The following is a 20,834-nucleotide window of genomic DNA, read 5'->3' on the forward strand; positions in this document are numbered from 1 at the left end:
TGAAAAAAAAAAAAAAAGAATGATGGTGTAGGAGAATAAATGACTTGCCAGCTCTCAGCAGAGTCAGCCATAGATGGTCCTCTGGCTCCTGTTCAATGATCTGTTCATTTTGTCGCATCTTCTTCTCCCAGTTCTAAACATTAGTGCAGACTGTGTTAGTCTTGGCATGTGATTTAGAGTGCATTTGCATGTTTATAATGACATAGTCCTGCATCAGGCTCATTGTTTATGTAAAACAAACACAGGAAGGAAAGTGTGGTGGAGGGCAGTGGGGGTGGAGGTGGGGGTAGGGGGAGTCGTTGGGGAAGCCTGATTTATAACAGGGAATTCTGGGAGAATGTTTTTTCCTGTTTTTTTATGTGTGTTTTTAATGGATTTTCATCTTGAGGTGAGGCTAGTTTCCATTTGCTTAACTTTAACTCATAAAGATGACTAATTATTTGTTTATTTCTAGGGAATTCACTTTTTTCCCTGTAATTTTTCAAATGTTACATTTAATTAAAAAAAAAAGTGATCCTGTCACTTTTAAGGCATAGGAGAGACTCTCAGAGCTGCTTTCCACGTGACACAGAAGGCATGCTCCTGGGTGCAGGAGGTTGCCTAGAGGGCACCTTCCCTCAGAGCAGCCTCTGTACCCGAGTCCCCACTTGTACACTCATCCCTTGTCTTGATCTTCAGAAATACTCAGTTAAAACTACACATACATATGCTTCCTGAGCGTGGAGAACTCATTAACTCATCCATGCTCCATTTTAATTTAGCGAATTTGACCCCCAACCCACAAAGCTCCTGGGATACCGGCAGAGAACTATTTCTTCAAGGGAGTCTCATGGACTAATGATAAAAGGCAGATTTTCATAGGCCTAATAAATCAAAATCTTTTGGAGCCTAGATCAGAACTGCATTGCTAGCAAGCAACTCAGATGAGTTTTATACCCAATAATTTGAGATTTAGAAAACGGGCATTTGCTGTCAGTGTGCTAAGCAGGGTACTGCCATATGGGACATGACCATCCCTGTGGGCATGAATGGTGGAAGGACTGAGACTAACTCGGTTGCTCACAGAGTCCTCAATTTTACCAGATGGGCAGCCGTGGTATGAAGGCTCAGTGGACTATATGAGGGAAATTTTCATGAATGCACAAAGTTTTAGCTGAAAACATAGAATTCAAGGAGTCCAGTGAGCTGGTAGATGACTTCCAAACATGCATGGTTACTAGTTATTATAGAGTATTCATATGTTAGGCATGAAAGCATATGTGATAAATAGCTATTTAAAAATCCTATTAGGGGAATTTCCTGGCAGTCTGGTGGCTAGGCCTTGGTGGTTTCAATGCCATGGGCCTGAGTTCAATCCAGGGAACTAAGATCCATCAAGCTGTGTGACTAGGCCAAAAAAAAACAAAACAAAACCCTATTAGGTTTAACTAAGTATCTGCAACCCTGAAAGGTAAAGAAGTGATGATTTCTACTTTTTAAATCCTAGATTAAAAAATTCCTATACTTTCTACTAGAAGTCAAGAGGACAGGCTGCTAGCTGAATTCTGCTGGATTGTTTTCCCTTACACCGACACAGTCGGTTTTGGTTGGGAGGGGAAACACAAAGTGACACAATCACAAAATGGTGTGTTTGTGTGTACATATACATATACACACAGAAGGCAATGGCACCCCACTCCAGTACGCTTGCCCGGAAAATCCCATGGACAGAGGAGCCTGGTAGGTTACAGTCCGTGGGGTCGCAAAGAGTCCGACACGACTGAGTGACTTCGCTTTTCATACATATACACATGTATATATATATACACATGTATCATTTTGTTATTGTTATTTTGTTTCTGAACTTCAAGTTCAAAGCTGTAGTTTGAATGTCAGGTTCAAAGCTCTCCTTTGAGTGTATACACACACATTTTAAAGACTCACAAAATGTGTACCGTACAAGCACTAAATGACAGCTTTTCAAGTGAAGAAGCCAAATAAAAGGAATAGAAAAAAAAGCAGAGATTTTGTACTTTTAGGATTAATATTTTTGTTAACATGAATGTAAAAAAAAAAGAATGCTTACATGTTCATTTTTTAATCTTTGAAGTAAAGAAAGTATAAATTTAACATTTTAGGATTACCATTTTAGATTATTTTAGAATTTTAATACTATAATATTTGTTTTTTAAGAGCTATGTGCTATTCAGAATATATTTTCAATTAGCTCCTTGTAAAAATTTTAAAACCTCAAAACAATTTTTTTGACTAACAAAGGAAATCAAAAGACATTATAATGGAACAGAACTTCAAGTTCAAAGCTCTAGTTTGAGGCATCAGAAACATTAGAGGCATAATGGAGTACATGAGGGAAATTTTCATGAATGCACAAAATTTTCTTTGGGGAGGAAAATGCATCAAAAATAAGGATTTCCTAAGTAGTCTTTAGCTTATCTGCAAAAAACAACTCGCCAGGGTCACAGGAATTCAGGAGCAGTTTACTTTATGACTTCTCTGTCACAAATGACTGCTCTGTTTGACATATTCGAGATGGTAAGAACCCAGCATTGCATTTTTGGCAGTTTTAGTCATCACATGACCTAATTTCCATGGCATGAACCATCTGGCAATTTCAGATTCCTCAGGCATTTTAAAGAAAGTTGCCAGTCTTTAACGTTACCCAAATGCCAGGCCAGCCCTGAGCATCTCTGGGATTAGAATCCCTGCCGCCTGGCTCCGTGCCTCCCGCCGCGCGGTCCCCACCGCCCCTCCCGGCCCGCCGCGCTGTGGTCTGGCTCGGGGCGCGCGGCAGGCAGGCTCCGCGCTCGCACCGTCCACATCCTGCCTCCCCGCCGCTCGGTCTGGCGCGGCTCTGTGATTTCATTGGCCAGCCCCGGAGGAAGATGAACGCTTCTAGCTCTGTTTCCTTCTGATGCTGCTGTGACACCCCGAGGCGGGGGGGAAATGTTTCCTCAGGAGCTGGCTCAGAAAATCAAGGGCTACCAGGAGCAGATCGCCTCTTTGAACTCCAAGTGCAAGATGCTGACCATGAAAGCCAAGCACGCCACCATGCTGCTGACGGTGACCGAGGTGGAGGGGCTGGCGGAGGGCACGGAGGACTTGGACGGGGAGCTCCTCCCCGCGACCTCGGCCCACCCCTCTGTGGTCATGGTGAGTAAGGGTCAAGGCCGGCTTGCCAGTGCGCTGTCTTCCTTCTGTCTCCTGGCTAGTGGCCTGAGCTCCTTTCAGGGGGCTTGGTATTAGAGATCTTGCAGATATGAACTGAGGAACAGTCCCCTTAACTCTCTGACTACATTTGGGCCGAGGCCAGTCTTTGACACTGTAAACAGTGGCAGTTGAAGCGAAGCTGTTTGAGACTCCGTAATTACTTAATGTGCTGAAGGTCAGCCCTGCATTTGTTTATAATTTAGCAATAATGCTCAGAGGCTCTGAGCGTCAAAAAAATTCCTTTGCACAGTTTTCTAGTTTTCTGGGGGAATGGGAGAATCACGCTACATACATTTGTGTGTGTGTGTGTGTTTCCTGGTAATGTGCTGGGTGACTAGGTGTGCTTGCCTACTCTGTCCTATAAATGTTTCATAATATATCGAAGAAAAGCTATTATTAGAAGAATAAGATAATAGAAAATCCAACAGTTAACTTTGGATTAAAATAAATTCCATTCATTTCTATCTGCAATGTTATTTCCCCCATCACTGTACATCTAAAGTGAGTTCATTATCCTCTTAATTCATTGTTTTCCAGCACTTATATTTTCACACATATGTACTGTGTCTTCGGTAGTGTATAACCAAGCCTGACCTCTTTTTGTGATATATTACTTTGGGTACATTTGTCTCACTAGAATAGTTGGAATTTGAAATACCTACAAAAGACCAAGCCTTAATTCATAGACCGTCTCTCATTTGTATGCTTTGTGATTTTTAATCATTATTTATAAAGATACAGACAATCAAGAAAAGGAACATAAGTTAAAGAAATATTTAATCGACAATGAAACTCCATGATGTGACATGTATCCCCTACCCATGTGTGTTTTACAATGGTCCCTAATGTCATAGTCACTTGAGGACAAAACTTTCAAATAGTAACACAGAATTTGTATGTAAATTGAGATCTCAGTAACTCTAACTTTTGTTGTATGGTTATCTCTGTTTTAACCGGTGCCTGGTCAGGTGTTTTGTTAATATAACTAACCGATTTTCATGTCCTTTGGGCCACATTCTATGTGACAGATGACTGCAGGTCGCTGTCACACTTTGCTGTCACCTGTCACTGAGGAGTCTGGGGAGGAGGGAACCAACAGTGAGATCTCCTCTCCGCCTGCTTGCCGCTCCCCTTCACCTGTGGCTAATACAGATGCCTCTGTTAACCAGGTACTGCCCACTTGGCATCCCTCTAGCTCAGATCTCTGAACGGATGCAGGACTCCATTCTCTGTTCTTATTAGACTGTGGGTATGGCTCGTAGACTTTGAGAATCTGTCACACCATTAGGTGTGACAGTTGCATAAACTGGGATTATCATGTGAGACCCACGCTGGCTTAACCTACCATCTCTCCTGGGCTACTAAGATGCGATGAGCAAAAATTAGGTCACAGAAACGAGAGCTGCAGAAGGGCCTGTTTTAAGGCATTATGGCTTTAGCATCTAACAGCTGTTTGTAATGGAGTACTGCATCCTAATAGAAAATGAAATGTTCATGTCACCTTTGTAAAATAACATGATTCTATTGCTGTTGTTAACATTCATTGAACAAAGTTTTGACACTTGCCAGCTCGGATTTTGAAGATGGAAAATTTATCTTCACCATATAATATAACAAAGACTTCTTCATTATTTACTAGTTGCCAACCAATTTAAAGGCCATCTGTCAGTATATACGTTAGTGCCTAACTAGATCTGTGTTTTGAGTTTTCTTATCTGTCGATAACCTTAAGTTTTATTTTATATAAAATGGGGACAACAGCTTCTCATTATGAGGTGCCTTTTGAGTGTACATTCCATTAAATATAGATCATACTAAATTAAATATCTCAAAAATTTTCATGAAAAATATTGCATAGAAATCAAAAGGATGTTTTTATAATAATCAGAATTGTTTAATGCATATTGAATAATGCTTTCTTTTTTTTTCTTTAGCCAAAGAACCAAAAAAAAAATTTCTAGTTGCTTTACTATGAAATTACTTGTGTTCAAAAAAGCTGAAATTTATTATCAAGGGAGAAGCATTGACCAGAGCAAATGTTCTATAAGCTATATTACCAACCAATCATATTATTTTATTTTAAAGCAGAAGCATGCAAAATAGGATTTCTGTGATATAGAGAGCCCACCTCCCTCCAAACAAGGAAAATAAAGCAATGAAATCTTTCGATAAAACAGTTCTCTTGGTAAAAATCTATGGAGCTCTAAGAAAGGTATCAGTTCATTCATTATCAGCTAGCTAGCTTGCTTGGCATGAAATCTTGTGCTAGGATCCAGAGATATAATAAAGGATGAAACAGCAGTAGCCCCTGCTTTCAAGCACCTTATAGTTGAGTGAGAAAAGTGGCCATAAGTTGAATAATAACAAAAGTGTTAGGGGAAATTGTAAAAAAGGAGAAGTTCACAGTGTTCTGGAGGATTTGGGAAAAATATGAATTACTCATTCTTTGACGATGTGTTCTTCCCTGTGGCCGCAGATGTCATTAGAATCATAGAAATATGGCTAGAGTCAGCTTTTTATTGTGTAAGAAAATGTGTCCTATACGATGGGTTTAATGTTCTTAAAATTTCCAAGTTGAACAATGAACACTGACTGTTGGACTAACACTATGGAAAGAATATCCCTCTTCTAAAATTATAATTCTCAGTGCTGCATCTTATGAAGTATCTTTCCTTGTACAGGTGAAAGTCTTCTGTAAATGATGTTGTATGCAAGCATTTTCATTACAATTGCTTTAACTGTCAAGCTCAATCAAATCTCCAAATTATGAGCAAAATTATGCTTTGTCTTAATCCCATGTTGACCCCCCTCCCTCCCAGATCACAGGAAAACTTTGATTTAAATTTTAATATTAACCTGACATAGTATTATATAAATTAGGGGAAAAAGATCTTTATTTCTTTCATGTCAGACTTTACTCCCAGGAAGTTGTTAGAAAGCATAAGTGTTATGCTTGGTGTTATTCAAACAAATTGACCCCGTCATTCCAGCCACATGCAATTCTCATCGAGTGATGTAAGTCAGAGGAAAATGAACAAATACTGCAACATGGCCAGAGATGCCTGCATTTACAAAACTTTCTCTTGAAGCTGAGGAAAACGTTTAGAATTCCCATAAGTTCCAGTTTGCAGACTCAAAACACTGCACAGAATGTACACAGCTGTTTCAAGGAAGGGCCAAATATAACTGCTTTATAAAATCACAGCTGTTAAAAAAAAAAGACTGTGTGCTTGCTACTTCTGTAAGTAGATCTCCATTATATAACTAACTGATCTCCCCACAGTCAGTGTGTTCTGTCTCTGACAGTAGTTATTAGCTGAAATGCGATAGCGGTTTAGTTTACTTGAGGAGAGAAATAATGAGACATCCCCAGACTTTGCTGCAGGATTCTTGATCCTATTAAAAGCAGGCCAAGACTTGGGCTCCTCCTCGGAAGAGTTGAGGAAAGTAGAAGTTTGAAAAGAGCAGTATTGTAGTAAGTAGAATCCCCGTCTCCAGTTTAAAAGCTGGGGATGGATCCCAGCTCTTCTGCTAAGTTGCATGTACCTGGAAAGTCCCTCATTTGTAATGGGAAGCAGGGCTACTTAATTCACCACATTGTGAAAGTTAAATGCGATGTGGATTCTGAAAGCACATTTTAGATTGGAAAAGGAATCAAAATGTAGCAGTTTCCAAATTCAATTCCGTAGGAATCTGCTAGATAATAACCCCTTTAATGTAGACACGTAACCAACAAGAGATATATCTGGGGGTGATTCCTCACTATAACAAATATTTAGTAGTTACTTATAAAACTGATCAATTTATTTTATTACATCTATGTAGTCCTCAAATAGATGCAAATTATTAATCTATAAAAGGTGATATTTTCAAATTATTTTAAGAAATTTGAGACACAGAAGCCAGAAAACAGATTTTTTTTGTAACAAATTTATTTTATTTTATTCTTTTGGGCTTTCATTATTTATAATAGAGTATTTAAAATTTTTACATCAAAACAACTATTTGCTTTTCCTTGTGGACACTCATAGTACTATTAATACCATCCATGTAAGCAAAATAATAGAGTTTAAAGAAGTCTTTTTAGAGAACGTCCCTGGTGGTCAGTGGTTAACACTCTGCATTTCCAATGTAGAAGATACGGGTTTGATTCCCGGTTGAGAAGGTTAAAAGATCTTAAATGCCATGCAGTGCAGCAAAAAAAAAAAAAGAGAAAGAAAAGTGCTTTTACATAGACAGTTTTTTTATGAATGTATATGTTATTGTTGTTTAGTTGCTAAGATGTGTCTGGCTCTTCGTGACCACATGGACTGTGGCCCACCAGGCTCCTCTGTCCATGGGATTCTCCACTGGAGTGGCTTGCCATTTCCTTCTCCAGGGAATCTTCCTGACCCAAGGATTAAACCCAAGTCTCCTGCATTCCAGGTGGATTCTTTATCACTGAGCCACCATGGAAGCCCAATGAATGTATATACCTACCTGTTATTTGCCAAACACTCCATGGTATGCTCAGATTCAGACACTTGCACAGTTTTTAAGGAACTCACAGTCCGTGTGAGAGCAGGCACATGGTGACCATGGAGTGGGACAAGTGCTCTGAGGGCGGGAAGCAGAATGTGAAGGAAGGACACAGGGTAAGTACCTAAACAAGGCTGGAGTTCAGTGGGTCGAGGACTCCCCCCTTTAGTTTTAAAGTAGTATAAGTCAGGTACAGTTGGAGTGCTCTAGAGTGAGGAGAAGTCTTTCAGGCAGAAAGAAGCACATATAGGAAGTTTTTTCAGGCAGCAGGAAGGAAAATGGCCTAGCAAAGCAACTGCAAATAACATCAGAATAATGGGAGAAGCATAGATTTGGTGAAGGAGATGGGGGGAGAAATGAAGCTGAAGGGGATATAGGAAACACACCCTGATGCCACACGAAAGAATCTGAACTTTGTCCAGGAACTAATAGTTAACCACTGAAGGAATTTAACTAGAAGCTCTGCACAGAAGTGAGCTGTAGAACAGATTCTTCAGTATCAGTATAGACAGGAGGATGGTGATGGACAAATCTAGAGCCAGGGAAGTGAGTGAGGGACAAAAGTTTACACACTCTGGTGTCTGGTCCAGTCATTCAGACTGATGACTGATCACCAGTCATTTACTGGTGATGTAAATGAAAGAAACAGCCAGGGGGCTGTGGGGCCCTGACAGAGCCTCCCCACATGAACTAGGCAGCCTTTCCTCTCTTAGAATTACCGTAGGCATGTGAATGTGGAATCCTGTCTTACCTGGATTTTGTTTGCAGAGGAAGCCATGAATCGGGATTCTTACAAAAGCTCCCTTTCTGGTTGAGGAGAAATTCAAAACAATTTAAAACACTGTATAAGCCAAGCTAAATATATGCAGGCTAGAGTCAACCTGCAGGCTGCCAGTTTGCAACCTCAGAGTTAGGAAGTTGTCGCTATAACCTGAACTTGAACTTGAACCCAAACTGTGCTGTGGCAAAGGTATAGAACTTCATTCTTACATGCGCAGCAGTGGTCAGGAAGAGAAGGAATGGAGAATAAATCCCAAGTGAGGTGATTAGAAAGATGGATAAAACTTCATTCATTCATTGAAAGATGGGCAAAACGTCATCTTTTTTCCTAAATCCATTTCTTATCCTCCATGTGGTTTTTTTGATTGGTTTGCTTGTTTTTTTTTTTTCAAGTATTGAGTTTGAAGAGACTATGGGATCAACTTGTACAACTCATTATGTGAGTCTGGAGCTCATAAATATAGCAGTGTTTAAGAATGAGTGCACAAAACAAAAGAGAAAGACTGAATGACGAGAGAGGTAGAACAGAGAGGGTAAAATGAAAGTCTTTTCCAAGAAGGGATGATCAGTGGTACTGAATTCCAGTGAGAAACCAGGCAAGAGAAGATTCGAAAAATAATCATTTTATATCATAGAAAACAGCCACTGATGATTATGGCCAGAGCACTTTTAGTGGAGTTGCTAGAATCAAGGCTCAGTTGGGTATTTAGAAGTGGACGGGTGAACATATCAAGTGTAAACTACTATCTTCAGAAACTGAATTATGAAGCAAAAGGGAGAAAACAATGGTTAGAAATGTGTGTGCAAATTGTATTTGTGTGTAATGAGTCATTATGTTATGATTTGTAGAACTTTCTAATATATGATACCCTAAAAGAAAAAAACAAAGAAGGCTGTGTGTAGGTGTTTTCAGATGGAAAAGATTTATTTATATGCTAAGGGAAAAGTCAGTGGAGATGGAGTAGATATTAATGAACCAAGATCCTTGAGAAAGGGAAGGTGGATGAGGTTGTAGGGGCAGGTAAGAGGATTATCTTTACTCAAGAGGACTAGAATGAGTAAAATAGAGGTGAGTCTGAATATAGACAGACCTTTGAAAATTTGAGAAGTTGCAGAAATATCCCAATTTGTGTGTGTACATGTGTGCACACACATATGCATTCTGTAAGGAAAAGTTGGATTGAGTCATAGTTGGGGTTTTCCAAGTGGTTGAAGCAGAACTTAAAGGGACAAAGGAAACACAGCTGTTGGCAAGAGAATGGTTTACATCACTTAGTCAGAAATATACTCAGGGTGAATCAGTTCAGTGACGACAACCTGTCGTGTTCAAGGAGGGCAAGTGGGCGAGGATGGATGGATATAAGGTTGTCAGGGACTTGAAAATACCAAGATGATCTGCTTGAGATGAGTGACAGGGTTAGGGATGAAAAGGAACCAGTCTCCATGCTCCAGTGTCATCAGTAAATGTGGAGGACTTACCTGGAGGCCTCAGCAATAAGAAGATCGTAGAGGGTCTCATGGCCACTCAGATATCACTTTATTTAATCCTCGAATCTACCCAGGGTTGTGCAGATGAGGGAGTCTATGCACAAGATGTGAGTGACTTTCTCCAATTCTATGGTGGTGGTGGTGATTTAGTCGCTCAGTCCTGTCAGATTCTTGTGACCCCATGTACTCTAGCCCACCAGGCTCCTCTGTCCATGGGATTCTCCAGGCAAGAATACTGGAGTGGGTTGCCATTTCCTTCTCCGGGGATCTTCCCGACTCAGGTATCGAACCTGGGTCTCCTGCATTGCAGGCAGATGATTTACTAACTGAGCTACAAGGATCCAATTCTCTAGCTACTTAGAAGGTGAATTTCACCTGGGGTCTCAGGTGTCCTGACTCCTCCAGTGTCAGACTCCTGTCTGAACTCATTCTACTATACAACCCTGCTTCTGCCCTAGTATTGACCCCAAGACACCAGGCTCCTTCCTGCTGTTGCCTTGGTTTTTCCCAGGTATCTGGGGCCTTCAATACTTTTTACCAAGACATTATCATCAATAAGGCTCAGGTTTTTAATCTTAAACAGTACAACTGTGAAGTAGTGAAATTTATAATAGTATTTTCCACAATATAAACAGTACTCCCTTCAATTTCTATAAATATATAGATACACAACCATAAAAACAATTAAAAGCATATGAATTATGTATCTTGATATAGTAAATTCTATTATCAATACTAATAAAACATGTCATGTTACTTATTGCCCAAGATATAAAAAATTCAAAAGCCTCCTGTTTCAGCATCCACTTTGTTTCTTGTGTTCTTCCAGGAATTGAATAGAGGAAAACCTCATTATTATTTGTTTCTTAGAGTAGTTTTAACCTCCCCATTACATTTTCCCTTATTAAATATTAATATATTTATAATTTAAGTAATTTATTAACATGTTTAATTAAGACATATTTAAATAACATATTAACATATTTACATTAATTTCTGTGAATAAAGAACTCAAATATTGAAAATCTGGCTATACCTGAAAAACTTTTCAGAGATTCAAATGTATTTCAATCAAAGGTTTTTAAAAGTTATTCAAAACTGATCAACATATTCATCACCATTTCAGGAAATACATCATTTAGATTCTCCTTTTTTTCTGGTTAATCAGTCTTGAAATGTGTATACCAGTTAAATTCTTTGTATTTTAATTTTGCCAAATATAAAGTAGGAATGAGTTTTGGCAACTTGAAATATTGGTAAATTGCTTTTTATATGAATCAACATCTGAAAGCAACAACAGTGTGCTTTGATATGACCTTCTTATCACAGGAGTTTACTAACTTTGATGGTTGTAGCCCCCGGGCCCAGGTATGAATCCTAAAACTTTCCTCTGCATGACAAGCACAGTGACCTAAGTTTTGTCTTCCTCTTGCATCTAACACTGTACCTTGCTCCTACAGGACATCGCTTATTACCAAGCCTTATCTCCTGAGAGGTTACAGACCGATGCTGCCAAGGTTCCCCCCAGCACGCTGCCACCCCAAGAGCTCTATGAACCAGGACTGGAGCCTTCCGCTACTGCGAAGCTGGACGATTTGCAGCGCTCTTGGGAAACCTTAAAGAATGTGGTAAGTCTGCCAGATGTGGGACTATTTAGCCCACGAGACAGAGGAGCCTGGCGGGCTGCAGTCCTAGGGTCGCAAAGAGTCGGACACAACTGTGCACACACTCAAGACACCAGATTTCCTTAGTGATTGTCTTATGAAATAAGTGCCTAATGTTTGCACATCCCGTGTACAGTTGAATAGCCTCAGTTGAGTCACAGAGGTAAAGCAGTGAGGAAAGAAATGTCGTAATCTAGAAGATAAGGGGTGGGAGACATTTGGTAATATCCCTTTTCTTCTTTAGATCAGCGAGAAGCAGCGCACACTCTATGAAGCCTTGGAACGCCAGCAGAAGTACCAGGACTCCCTCCAGTCCATCTCCACGAAAATGGAGGCCATCGAGATGAAACTCAGTGAGAGTCTGGAGCAGGGCAGGAGTCCCGAGAGCCAGATGGCCGAACATCAGGTAAGAACAGCCATGACTTCAGCTTCCTGCTTGATCAAACTGGTGCACCCTTATTTATGACTGACTGCTCAAGCCGGTGCATAAGAGGGCAGGCTGGCATGTTTCACTGATCAACTGTTACAGAGTCAGCAAGATTCCAAGTGGTGGTTTTGTTTCCATCATTGCTTCAGGAAGGGATCCAAGAGGGGAAGAAAGGAATTCAGGCGTTGGTGTTGCTTTTTCACGTTTATTATTACATAAACTGTCTTTCCTTATTGTTGCCACATTATTTTTATTTTGTTTTGAACTATTATCATAACAATAAAAGGCACCCCACATCTACCCTCTCTGGGTATTGTTTTTTTTTTAATTAAATTAATGAATTTATCCTTTTTGGCTGCACTGCCCAGCCTATGGGATCTCAGTTTCCCGATCAGGGATCAAACCCGTGTCCCCTGCAGTGGAAGCACAGAGTCCTAACCACTGGACTTCTGGTGAGTTGTTTAAAGAAACTTAGCCAGTGAGTCCCTGGAGGAGGGCATGGCAACGCACTTCAGTACTCTTGCTGGAGAATCTTATGGACAGAGAAGCCTGGCGGGCTACAGTCTTTGGGGTCACAAAGAGTCAGACACGACTGAGCATCTGAGTGTGTACCGGGTACCTTCTTATTACTTAGAATAGCTCTGAGACTTCAGCGGGCAAAGCAGCAGTTGAAGAAAAAGGGTTTCCAAGTTATAATCCTGTGGTTGTCCCAGACTTAAATCATTTATTAAAAGGTACACTGGGAAAAAAAGGAAAAAGGTACACTGGATGATGCTTCAGCTTTAGGTGAGAAACAGAGATGAGATGATTACATTAACCTAGCTCAGACACTGTTAGAAATGCATCACTTTATAATGCATGCTAAGTGCATAGGTTAATAATGCTTTAGCAATATTATCAGATTACTATTAACGCGTAACTGAGTCCAAGATACTGAGGTGTATCAGTATCTTTACAGTGACCTAAATATTCGATCACCACGGCGCAGGAAAATGCTGCCTGCCCTGACCAGATCTCAGAAGCATAAAACAACCCTATCAAAGGCAGAGGGAAAGAGAGATACTTTTAGATGCTAATTTAGAGCTGTGAAAGCATGGTATGATATATGTGTCTATCAAATAAAGACTGGGAAATTTGTCAGCTCTAAGAATGAAACTGTGTACTCTGTCTTTACTTAAAATCGTTGTAGTTTTGGAACCCACAGTAACCTTGGCATACATTGCCTGTTTATATGTATAGTCCAAGATAAAATTGTACTATTTTACAATAAAGGGCCTTGAAGTATTAACACAAAAGTGGAAACAATTCATCTAGAGACAGTATTGAGAAATAGTGGTTTCGGGTTTTTGACATTCTCGTAGCTTCTTAAGATAGACATCAGAGTGTACAGCATCCATTTTTACAGGCTTTGTTTTGGTAAAATGATTGTCTTTTGGTCTTTCTGCTATCTTAAAATCACCCACAGTCCATTTGGCTTGGGGAGGGTGCTATAAAAATACAAAATTAAAACTAACCTTTGTTTGCTTGGATCAAGCCGATCACAAGGACAGTCAGGGACTTAGGTCTCTGTTACTACCATGCTGTGTTCCCCTGAGCACCACGGTCCTTTTTAACTGATACCTCGGTTTTGTAATTGTCAACATCCACTTCATTGTCACCTGAGGGGGCTCTCTGGGTGGCCCCAGTGTGCTTCCCAGGGCTCTGTCTGCCCCTCACCTCTCCAACCCTTCACTGTACCTGTACTAGCCAGAGAACATCCATGCATTTGATTACAGCTTCTTTTAAGCAACCAAAAAGGATTAGGGAGTTTTCCAGGTGGCACTAGTGCTAAAGAACCTGATTGACGTAAGAGACATGGGTTCCATCCCTGGGTCAGGAAGATCCCTTGGAGGAGGGCACGGCAACCCATTCTAGTATTCTTGCCTGGAGAATCCCATGGACAGAGGAGCCTGGAAGGCTGCAGTCCGTAGGGTTGCACAGAATCAGACATGACTGAAGCAACTTAGCATGCACGCACAAAAAGGATTGAGGAGAAGTCGTCCAAAGGCTTGATTAGAGTGAATCTCAGTGTCACAGCTTAGTCAGTGTCACGGTTTACAAAATTTGACTCTCTCTACTTTCAGGTACTTTCTGATCACTGTGTTTGTTCAGGGCTCATCATTCTTGTGTCCCAGGTGACAGACCACAGCTCCCAAAGACCCTTCACTGGGTCCCACAGCATTTATGAACTGAAAGTAGGGTCCTGGTGGTCTGCCTTGACCTTCCAGAGTTCAGAATTAAGATGCAAATTAACTCCCAAGCACCAGCATCACCCTGCCTCTCAGGCATTAGTATGAAAACGCACACAAACTGCATGTACAGCAGAATTATTATTTTGTTTAAGGGATCTAATGGCGAAAACTCAAAATTGCACATTAATGCTAAGCATTATAAATTAGAAGCTATCCTGTGAGTTTTCTTGTCATTAAGGCCAACCACATGATTTTCATCCCTTTCTAAATTGAGAGGGGTGATGCTATAACAATTATAGCACTGAGGAGATGTGATTCTAACTCAGTGCTTAGCCAGCATTTGCACTTAACAAGTATATTAATGCTCTAAGGAGAGGGAAGGAAATATAAATAATGTATAATTTCTTGTTTCACCACAAATCTAACATTTTCCATCTGACCTACTTTTGCTAACTTTTGCTGTCTGTACCTAAATTCTGCAAATTCTGGGACAGTGCTGCCTACATGGAAAGCTAATGGTATCATAATATCTAAATTGGTTTTTGGCTTCTGGAATGATACTTTAAAAATCCTAAGATATGATAGAATTACTCTAGTTTTTTTTTTTTTTTTTTTTTTTTTTTTGATGCTGCAAAAACACTTTATTGTTTCCATTTGGTCCAAGGCTTAAGAGAGGGCTCCTGAGTGTTAAAAAGCTGCCTAGTGGCTGCAGAGAGGGGTTTGAGGCAGCCCTGACGTTAGGGGGACTGCTCAATGGCCACTGGTCTCCACAAGTTCCTAGTCGTGCTTGAGGGTGAGCCTTTCGAAGACATATTTGCCCAACCCAGCCTGGGGACCAGCCAGCCTGTGGAAGTGGGTCAGGTGGTCGCCCATGTTCTTGATGAGTTTCACCTCCTCATCTAGAAAGTGGTTCTCCAGCAAGTCACGGATGTGGGGGTCTGCACGGGCAGAACCCAGGCCATGCAGATCCCAAAGGGCCTGGCTCAGGTTCTTCTCTGTGAGAAGGGCAGCTTCCCTAGCATCCTGGGTTTTACCCCATTCATCTTGAGACGGCTTACACACGTCCAGAAAGAGGTCACGGCTGCCATACTGATTTTGCATTTTCAAGAGATGCTTTGCACCCTCGCCCTTCTCCTTGGCCAACTTGCAGAAAAAGGTGGCCCATACCCTCCAGAGCCACATCGTCACAGTCGAAATAGAAGCCCAGAGAAAGGGAGGTGTAGGAGACCCACAGATGCATGTTAACCAGGCAGTTGACGGCGGCCTCCACCTCAGTGGAATAATTCTGACGAATCTGAGAGCTCATGGTTGATCGTTAATAAGGAGTTAAGCTCAACAAATGGTGGCTGGTCCCGGTGATCGTGGACAGCTGAGTGGCTGATGCTAAAGGTTGCGACTGGAAAAAAGGTTGGAGGGTGGTCTGAGGCTGGGGCAAGGGGCGTCCCTGGATCTGTTCTGTCCAATCACTGTTGAAGCAAGAGACAGATCTATGGGACTGTTGAGCACACTTTGAGAATTACTCTTTTTAAATAAAGTCCAATGGAATGTGGGTAAGAGGGGCCAATATGATTTTCGTACTTTCTAAAGGTTAATAAAAATACTTTAATTTTTTTCTTTTCCCCAACATGCTCTGGGAAGTAATGTTTCTTTAAAGAACTATTCTAATTCCTATGCTTTTCCTCTAAACACCTGTCTAAATCTACCGAATTTGGGTGGAGTCTTGTGCCTTTCCTGTTACCCTCTTGAAATTGAACAATAGGTTTAATTTGGAGACATCAGTGCAGTTCATGAGCTGACTTGTGGCTGTTCTGCGTGTTACGGGACCTTCATTATCATGGGCAGCTAACCCTTTGTGGGTGTATGTTATCTTTGCCACCTGAACCCAGTGGTAGTTTGGAGGCAGAGCTCTGAGGTTATTTTGGTTCTGTTTCTTTAATATATGTAACTGCTCAAAGTTTGAGATGGACTGAGCTTGTGTAGACAGTTATGAAAGTCACAATGAAATTCATGTTCTCCTTTCTTGTTGAACCAGACGTGCACTCCGTGTTCTCCCCAGAGTCAGTTTAGAAAAGCCCAAGGTACTTTAAGCCGGACTGGTCATACACATGCCCTCCTTGTAAACACAAGTTAGAAACACAAAGAGGAACATTTCATCTCCTCTCCTTAGTTTTGAGTCAGGTGCTGTAGGAAAGGAAGCAGCTGGCCACCAGTTGAAAAGAGTTACAAATCAAAGACATATTCAACTGCTGGATTTTTTTGTTTTTTAGATTGAAGTTAACATCACATGAAATTAACCATTTTAAAGTGTACAGTTCAGTGACTTTTAGTTCTTTTACAAGGTTATACAATCGCCCCCCTCTATCTGGTTTCAAAACATTTACATCACCACAAAAGGAAATCCCATCTCCTGGTAAGTTTGCCTAGTGGGTCTTGAAGTTAAAACTTAACAACCTTCCCTAAAATATCCACTCTCCCTTGAGAGTAAACTGAAGCATGGACAGAGAGGCTTGACTCTAACAGTATGGAAATTAGCAGTTCTAGGATTCCTAATTCCTTTATCCCTTACTTCAGGACATTCATATAGCTGCTTTACAACATTATGAGTTTGAAAAGGAAGTAGTTCACTTCACTCTATACCTTATTGGTCAAATCCACTGAGATTAAATGAGTGAGGAAGATTTTTTTTTTTTCTGGTTGCTTTATGATTCAGATACCTGTTTTGTCTATAATGAATTGGAACTAATTCAACTAGATATGCAGAGTGCCTACTGTGTTCACAGCTGAAATAGACTTTTTCATTAACATGATTTTAGGGGGTGAAGTGAATTACCAGCACGTTATACATAACCCAGTGAGATGATTGTGTGTTACAGTGGTGGGAGGTAAATGAAAGGAGACTCTAACAGATCTGTTGGGAAAACAAGGATTTTGAAAGTTTGGAATAGTAACAGGAGTGGGTAGGAGGCACTATTAAACATGTGAGGAAAGGCATAGAATGAGAGAGTGAGAGTGGACGTGGTGTGCATTAGCAAAGGGGGCTCATCTTGTACAGAGAATCAATGCAGGAAAAAGGACAATAGGTCAGACTAGTTATGGAGAAGCCCTTAAAACAGACCAAATGATATGAATTTTATATTTTTGGCAATCAAATACCAAAAATGATTATAAAATAGGAGAAAATAACTTACTGGATGAAAAGCATTTTGAATGTATAACAAGCAATAATAGCCTGTAAATTTATTACAATCCTATGAAAATATCCTAGCAAGTTCTTTGGTAGAGATTAAGATAATTCTAAAATATATTGTAAATGTATGAAAAAATATATATTGAAAATGAAGAGTTAAGAACCACCAAGACAGCCTTGAAGAAGATGAATAAAATTGAAAAATGAGAGTGAGACATAAAACTATAATAATTATGAGAGTGTTATATTAGCAAAAACACCACATGAGTCAGTGGAACAGAACTAGAAGCCAGAAACCCCCTCACACTACATGTCCGACTCTTTGTGACCCCATGGACAGTAGCCTGCCAGGCTCCTCTGTCCACGGAATTCTCCAGGCAAGAATACCGGAGTGGGCTGCCATTCCCTTCTTCAGGGGATCTTCCCGACCCAAGGATCAAACCCAGGCCTCCTGCATAGCAGGAAGATTCTTTACTATCTGAGCCACCAGGGAAGTCATCAGGGAAATCGATTAAAGCTGTGTGAGATACCACTAGAAAGGCTTAAATGGACAAGACCCTCAAACCAGGAGACAGAGGAATGCAATGCAACCCTGAAAAGGGTCAGCTCCTTCTGCCTGCATAGTCACAATCGTGGAGGGAGTGAGAGAGGCCAGACGCAGGACAGTACGTCAGGAGTGACTCTATTTCTGGAGAGCTCAAAACCAGACAGAAGCATCTATGGCTTTGCAAGTCCGCCCTGTGGTAATCTCTGGAAAGCAGAAAGGCTGTAACAGGATGAAGTCCAAGGGGATTGTAGAATCCTGGGAATGTTCACTTTCTCAGTCTGGGTGCAGGAGCATGAGGAGATACAGTTTGTGATAATTCACAGAACTGTACACTTACTGTCTGTACTTTTCTAGATGTATATACATACTTCAGTATCATAGTTTACTTAAACGGGGATTGGACATGATGACATCCTGATATTAGGGAAAAAAGAGGGTCTGTTTTTTGGCTTTAATGTCTCTTGACAGCCCACTCTGAGGAGGCACTTGGCTCACAGCGAAGCCTGCGGAAGAGATGGGAATCATGCAAGTAGGGTATACTGCAAACTATGAAATATTGGCAACTATAAAATCAGTGATTCTTCACTTGGGTCATGATTGTCCCTCCTGTGGAGGGGCTTTTTTTTTTTTTTTTTCTAATGCGTCATTGAAATCCCAAATAAGAATTTCTCCTGTCAAGATTCTAGCTAAGGACTTCCCTGGCATCCCAGTGGTTAGGATTCTGTGCTTTCACTGCAGAGAGCACGGGTTCCATCCCTGATTGGGGAAACTGCATGGCACAGCCACAAAAACGAAAAAAAAAAAAAAAAGATTCCAGCTAAAGAGCAAATCATAAAATACAAAAAATGAGAAATGCAGTGTATAATTGTGATGACTGTTAAACAGGAAATAGGATGCTATTCAAAGACAGCAATAGAGTTTTGTTTTGTTTTTTGAATGAGTAGTCATGAAGGCAATGGCACCCAACTCCAGTACGCTTGCCTGGAAAATCCCATGGATGGAGGAGCCTGGTAGGCTGCAGTCCATGGGGTTGAGACGAGTCAGACCCAACTGAGTGACTTCACTTTCACTTTTCACTTTCCTGCATTGGAGAAGGAAATGGCAACCCACTCCAGTGTTCTTGCCTGGAGCATCCCAGGGATGGGGGAGCCTGGTGGGCTGCTGTCTATGGGGTCACACAGAGTCAGACACGACTGAAGTGACTTAGCAGCAGCAGCAGTCATGAAAGGCCTCTCTGAAAATGAGACAGTTAACCTAAGGCTCCATGGAGGAAGAGACCCATCTCAGGAGAGTGAGGAGAAGAGCATTCCAAACCTTGAGGGAATAGGATGTGCAAAGGCCCTGAGGCAGAAAGCAGTGGGGATCTTGGAGTGATTGAAGGCAGGGATGCTGTGAGCAAGAAGGAAGCCTGGTACCAGGGGCAGCCAGGTGTGAGAATGCATGAATACTGTAAGGAGTTTGGATTTTATTTCATAGGCAAAAAGCCACAAAGTATTGTAAAGCAAGGGAGTGAGAGGATCTGATTTATCTTTTTAAAGGGGTTTAAGCAGATACTCCACCCAGTAGACTATGAGAGCAATTCAGATAAGGAAATGGTTGTGACTTAGGTGGGAGCAGAGGAGACAAACAAGATGTTTTGGAGGTGAAGGCAGTTGTGTTGCAGGAAGGGGGACCCCTTCCAGAGTCTGAGAGTGGGCTCTTGTCTAACACAGAAGTGAATTGCCCGAGGAGACACCAAGCAAATGCTTGGGAAGCGTGTGTTAGCTGGGCCATTCAGAGACAGAGGGATGCAAAGTGGACTCCATAAGAGTTTCCCTCACCACACCCACTCCTATTCTTTGCAAATGTCTCCGAGTTAGATTCTTTAGGTAGTTAGGTCAGAGTTTTTTCCTAAGTCTTTTGGGCCTTGATTGTTCTCAGCTCAAAATAATCTGCATGCCAGAGACCTTTTGGAGTGGGAGATTTTGTTCTACCTAAGTGTCCTGTAGTGTTAGAAAGGAATTAAAGCCTTGGCAATGGACAAGGCCTGGGAGAGATTGTGAAGAGAGAAAACAGGGTCTAGAAAGTAGCCCTGAGAAGCTTCAAATTTTAGACCTGGGGAGAGGAGAAAAGTAAGGGGAGGGCAACGGCGTAGAAGCAGGTGACAGATTCTTCCTGCCTGTAGGATATGAGTTTGCGATTAAAATGCAGCCTTGTTCCAGACTCAGGGAAATTTGGAGTGGGAGGAGTCACGTTGAGGAAGAAAGTGATGAATTTTATTTTCAACTCAGAATTGTGGACTCAGAATTAATTGCACATACCACCCCCCGCGCCCCATCAGATTACAGACAAGCCTGTTGAAAGCCAGGTTAATTGATTTGCCCAGATTAATTAACTTTAAGTTACCGATGCAGATGATCTTAAAGTCAGAAACTTCCTGACTTTCAGTCTGGCAATGTCATTTTGAAACTTAGGTTAGAAGGCCCCTATTTGTTGGTTAAATGACTTCCAAGTGAGCTTGGCTAAGTGCCACAATTCCTCAGTGCAAAAAACTGCACACAGGAGTGTGATTCCACAGTCTTCCCCTCAGGCTCTGATGGATGAGATCCTCATGCTCCAAGAGGAGATCAGCGAGCTGCAGTCGGCCCTCGCAGACGAGCTGGTGTCCGGGTCCCCGGAGTCCGAGCCGGCAGAGCAGCTGGCCCTGCAGTCCACGCTCACCGTCTTGGCGGAGCGAATGTCCACCATCAAGATGAAGGCATCCGGGAAGCGGCAGCTTCTGGAGGTAACAGGCCACCCTGGGGGT

The 20,834-nt window shown here is 41.4% G+C and overlaps 1 protein-coding gene and 1 pseudogene across 16 annotated transcripts in view; one reads left to right on the forward strand and one right to left on the reverse strand.

The window, feature by feature from the left end:
• Positions 1-20,834, forward strand: part of SYNE1 (spectrin repeat containing nuclear envelope protein 1) — a 494,933-nt gene that overhangs the window by 305,676 nt on the left and 168,423 nt on the right. For 11 of the 16 annotated variants that reach the window (XM_044924087.2, XM_044924084.2, XM_044924085.2 and 8 more), the window contains 5 exons: positions 2,956-3,150; positions 4,236-4,376; positions 11,454-11,621; positions 11,902-12,063; positions 20,607-20,813. In XM_044924087.2, coding sequence (XP_044780022.2) covers positions 2,956-3,150; positions 4,236-4,376; positions 11,454-11,621; positions 11,902-12,063; positions 20,607-20,813 — 873 coding nt within the window. The remainder of the gene's footprint in view (positions 1-2,955; positions 3,151-4,235; positions 4,377-11,453; positions 11,622-11,901; positions 12,064-20,606; positions 20,814-20,834) is intronic. The other 5 variants (XM_044924075.2, XM_044924076.2, XM_044924079.2 and 2 more) reach the window with 3 other exon arrangements.
• LOC112587347 lies at positions 15,093-15,621 on the reverse strand (annotated as a pseudogene).

The sequence above is a fragment of the Bubalus bubalis genome, chromosome 10 (genome assembly GCF_019923935.1).
Source record: "Bubalus bubalis isolate 160015118507 breed Murrah chromosome 10, NDDB_SH_1, whole genome shotgun sequence".
NCBI classification, from domain to species: domain Eukaryota; kingdom Metazoa; phylum Chordata; class Mammalia; order Artiodactyla; family Bovidae; genus Bubalus; species Bubalus bubalis.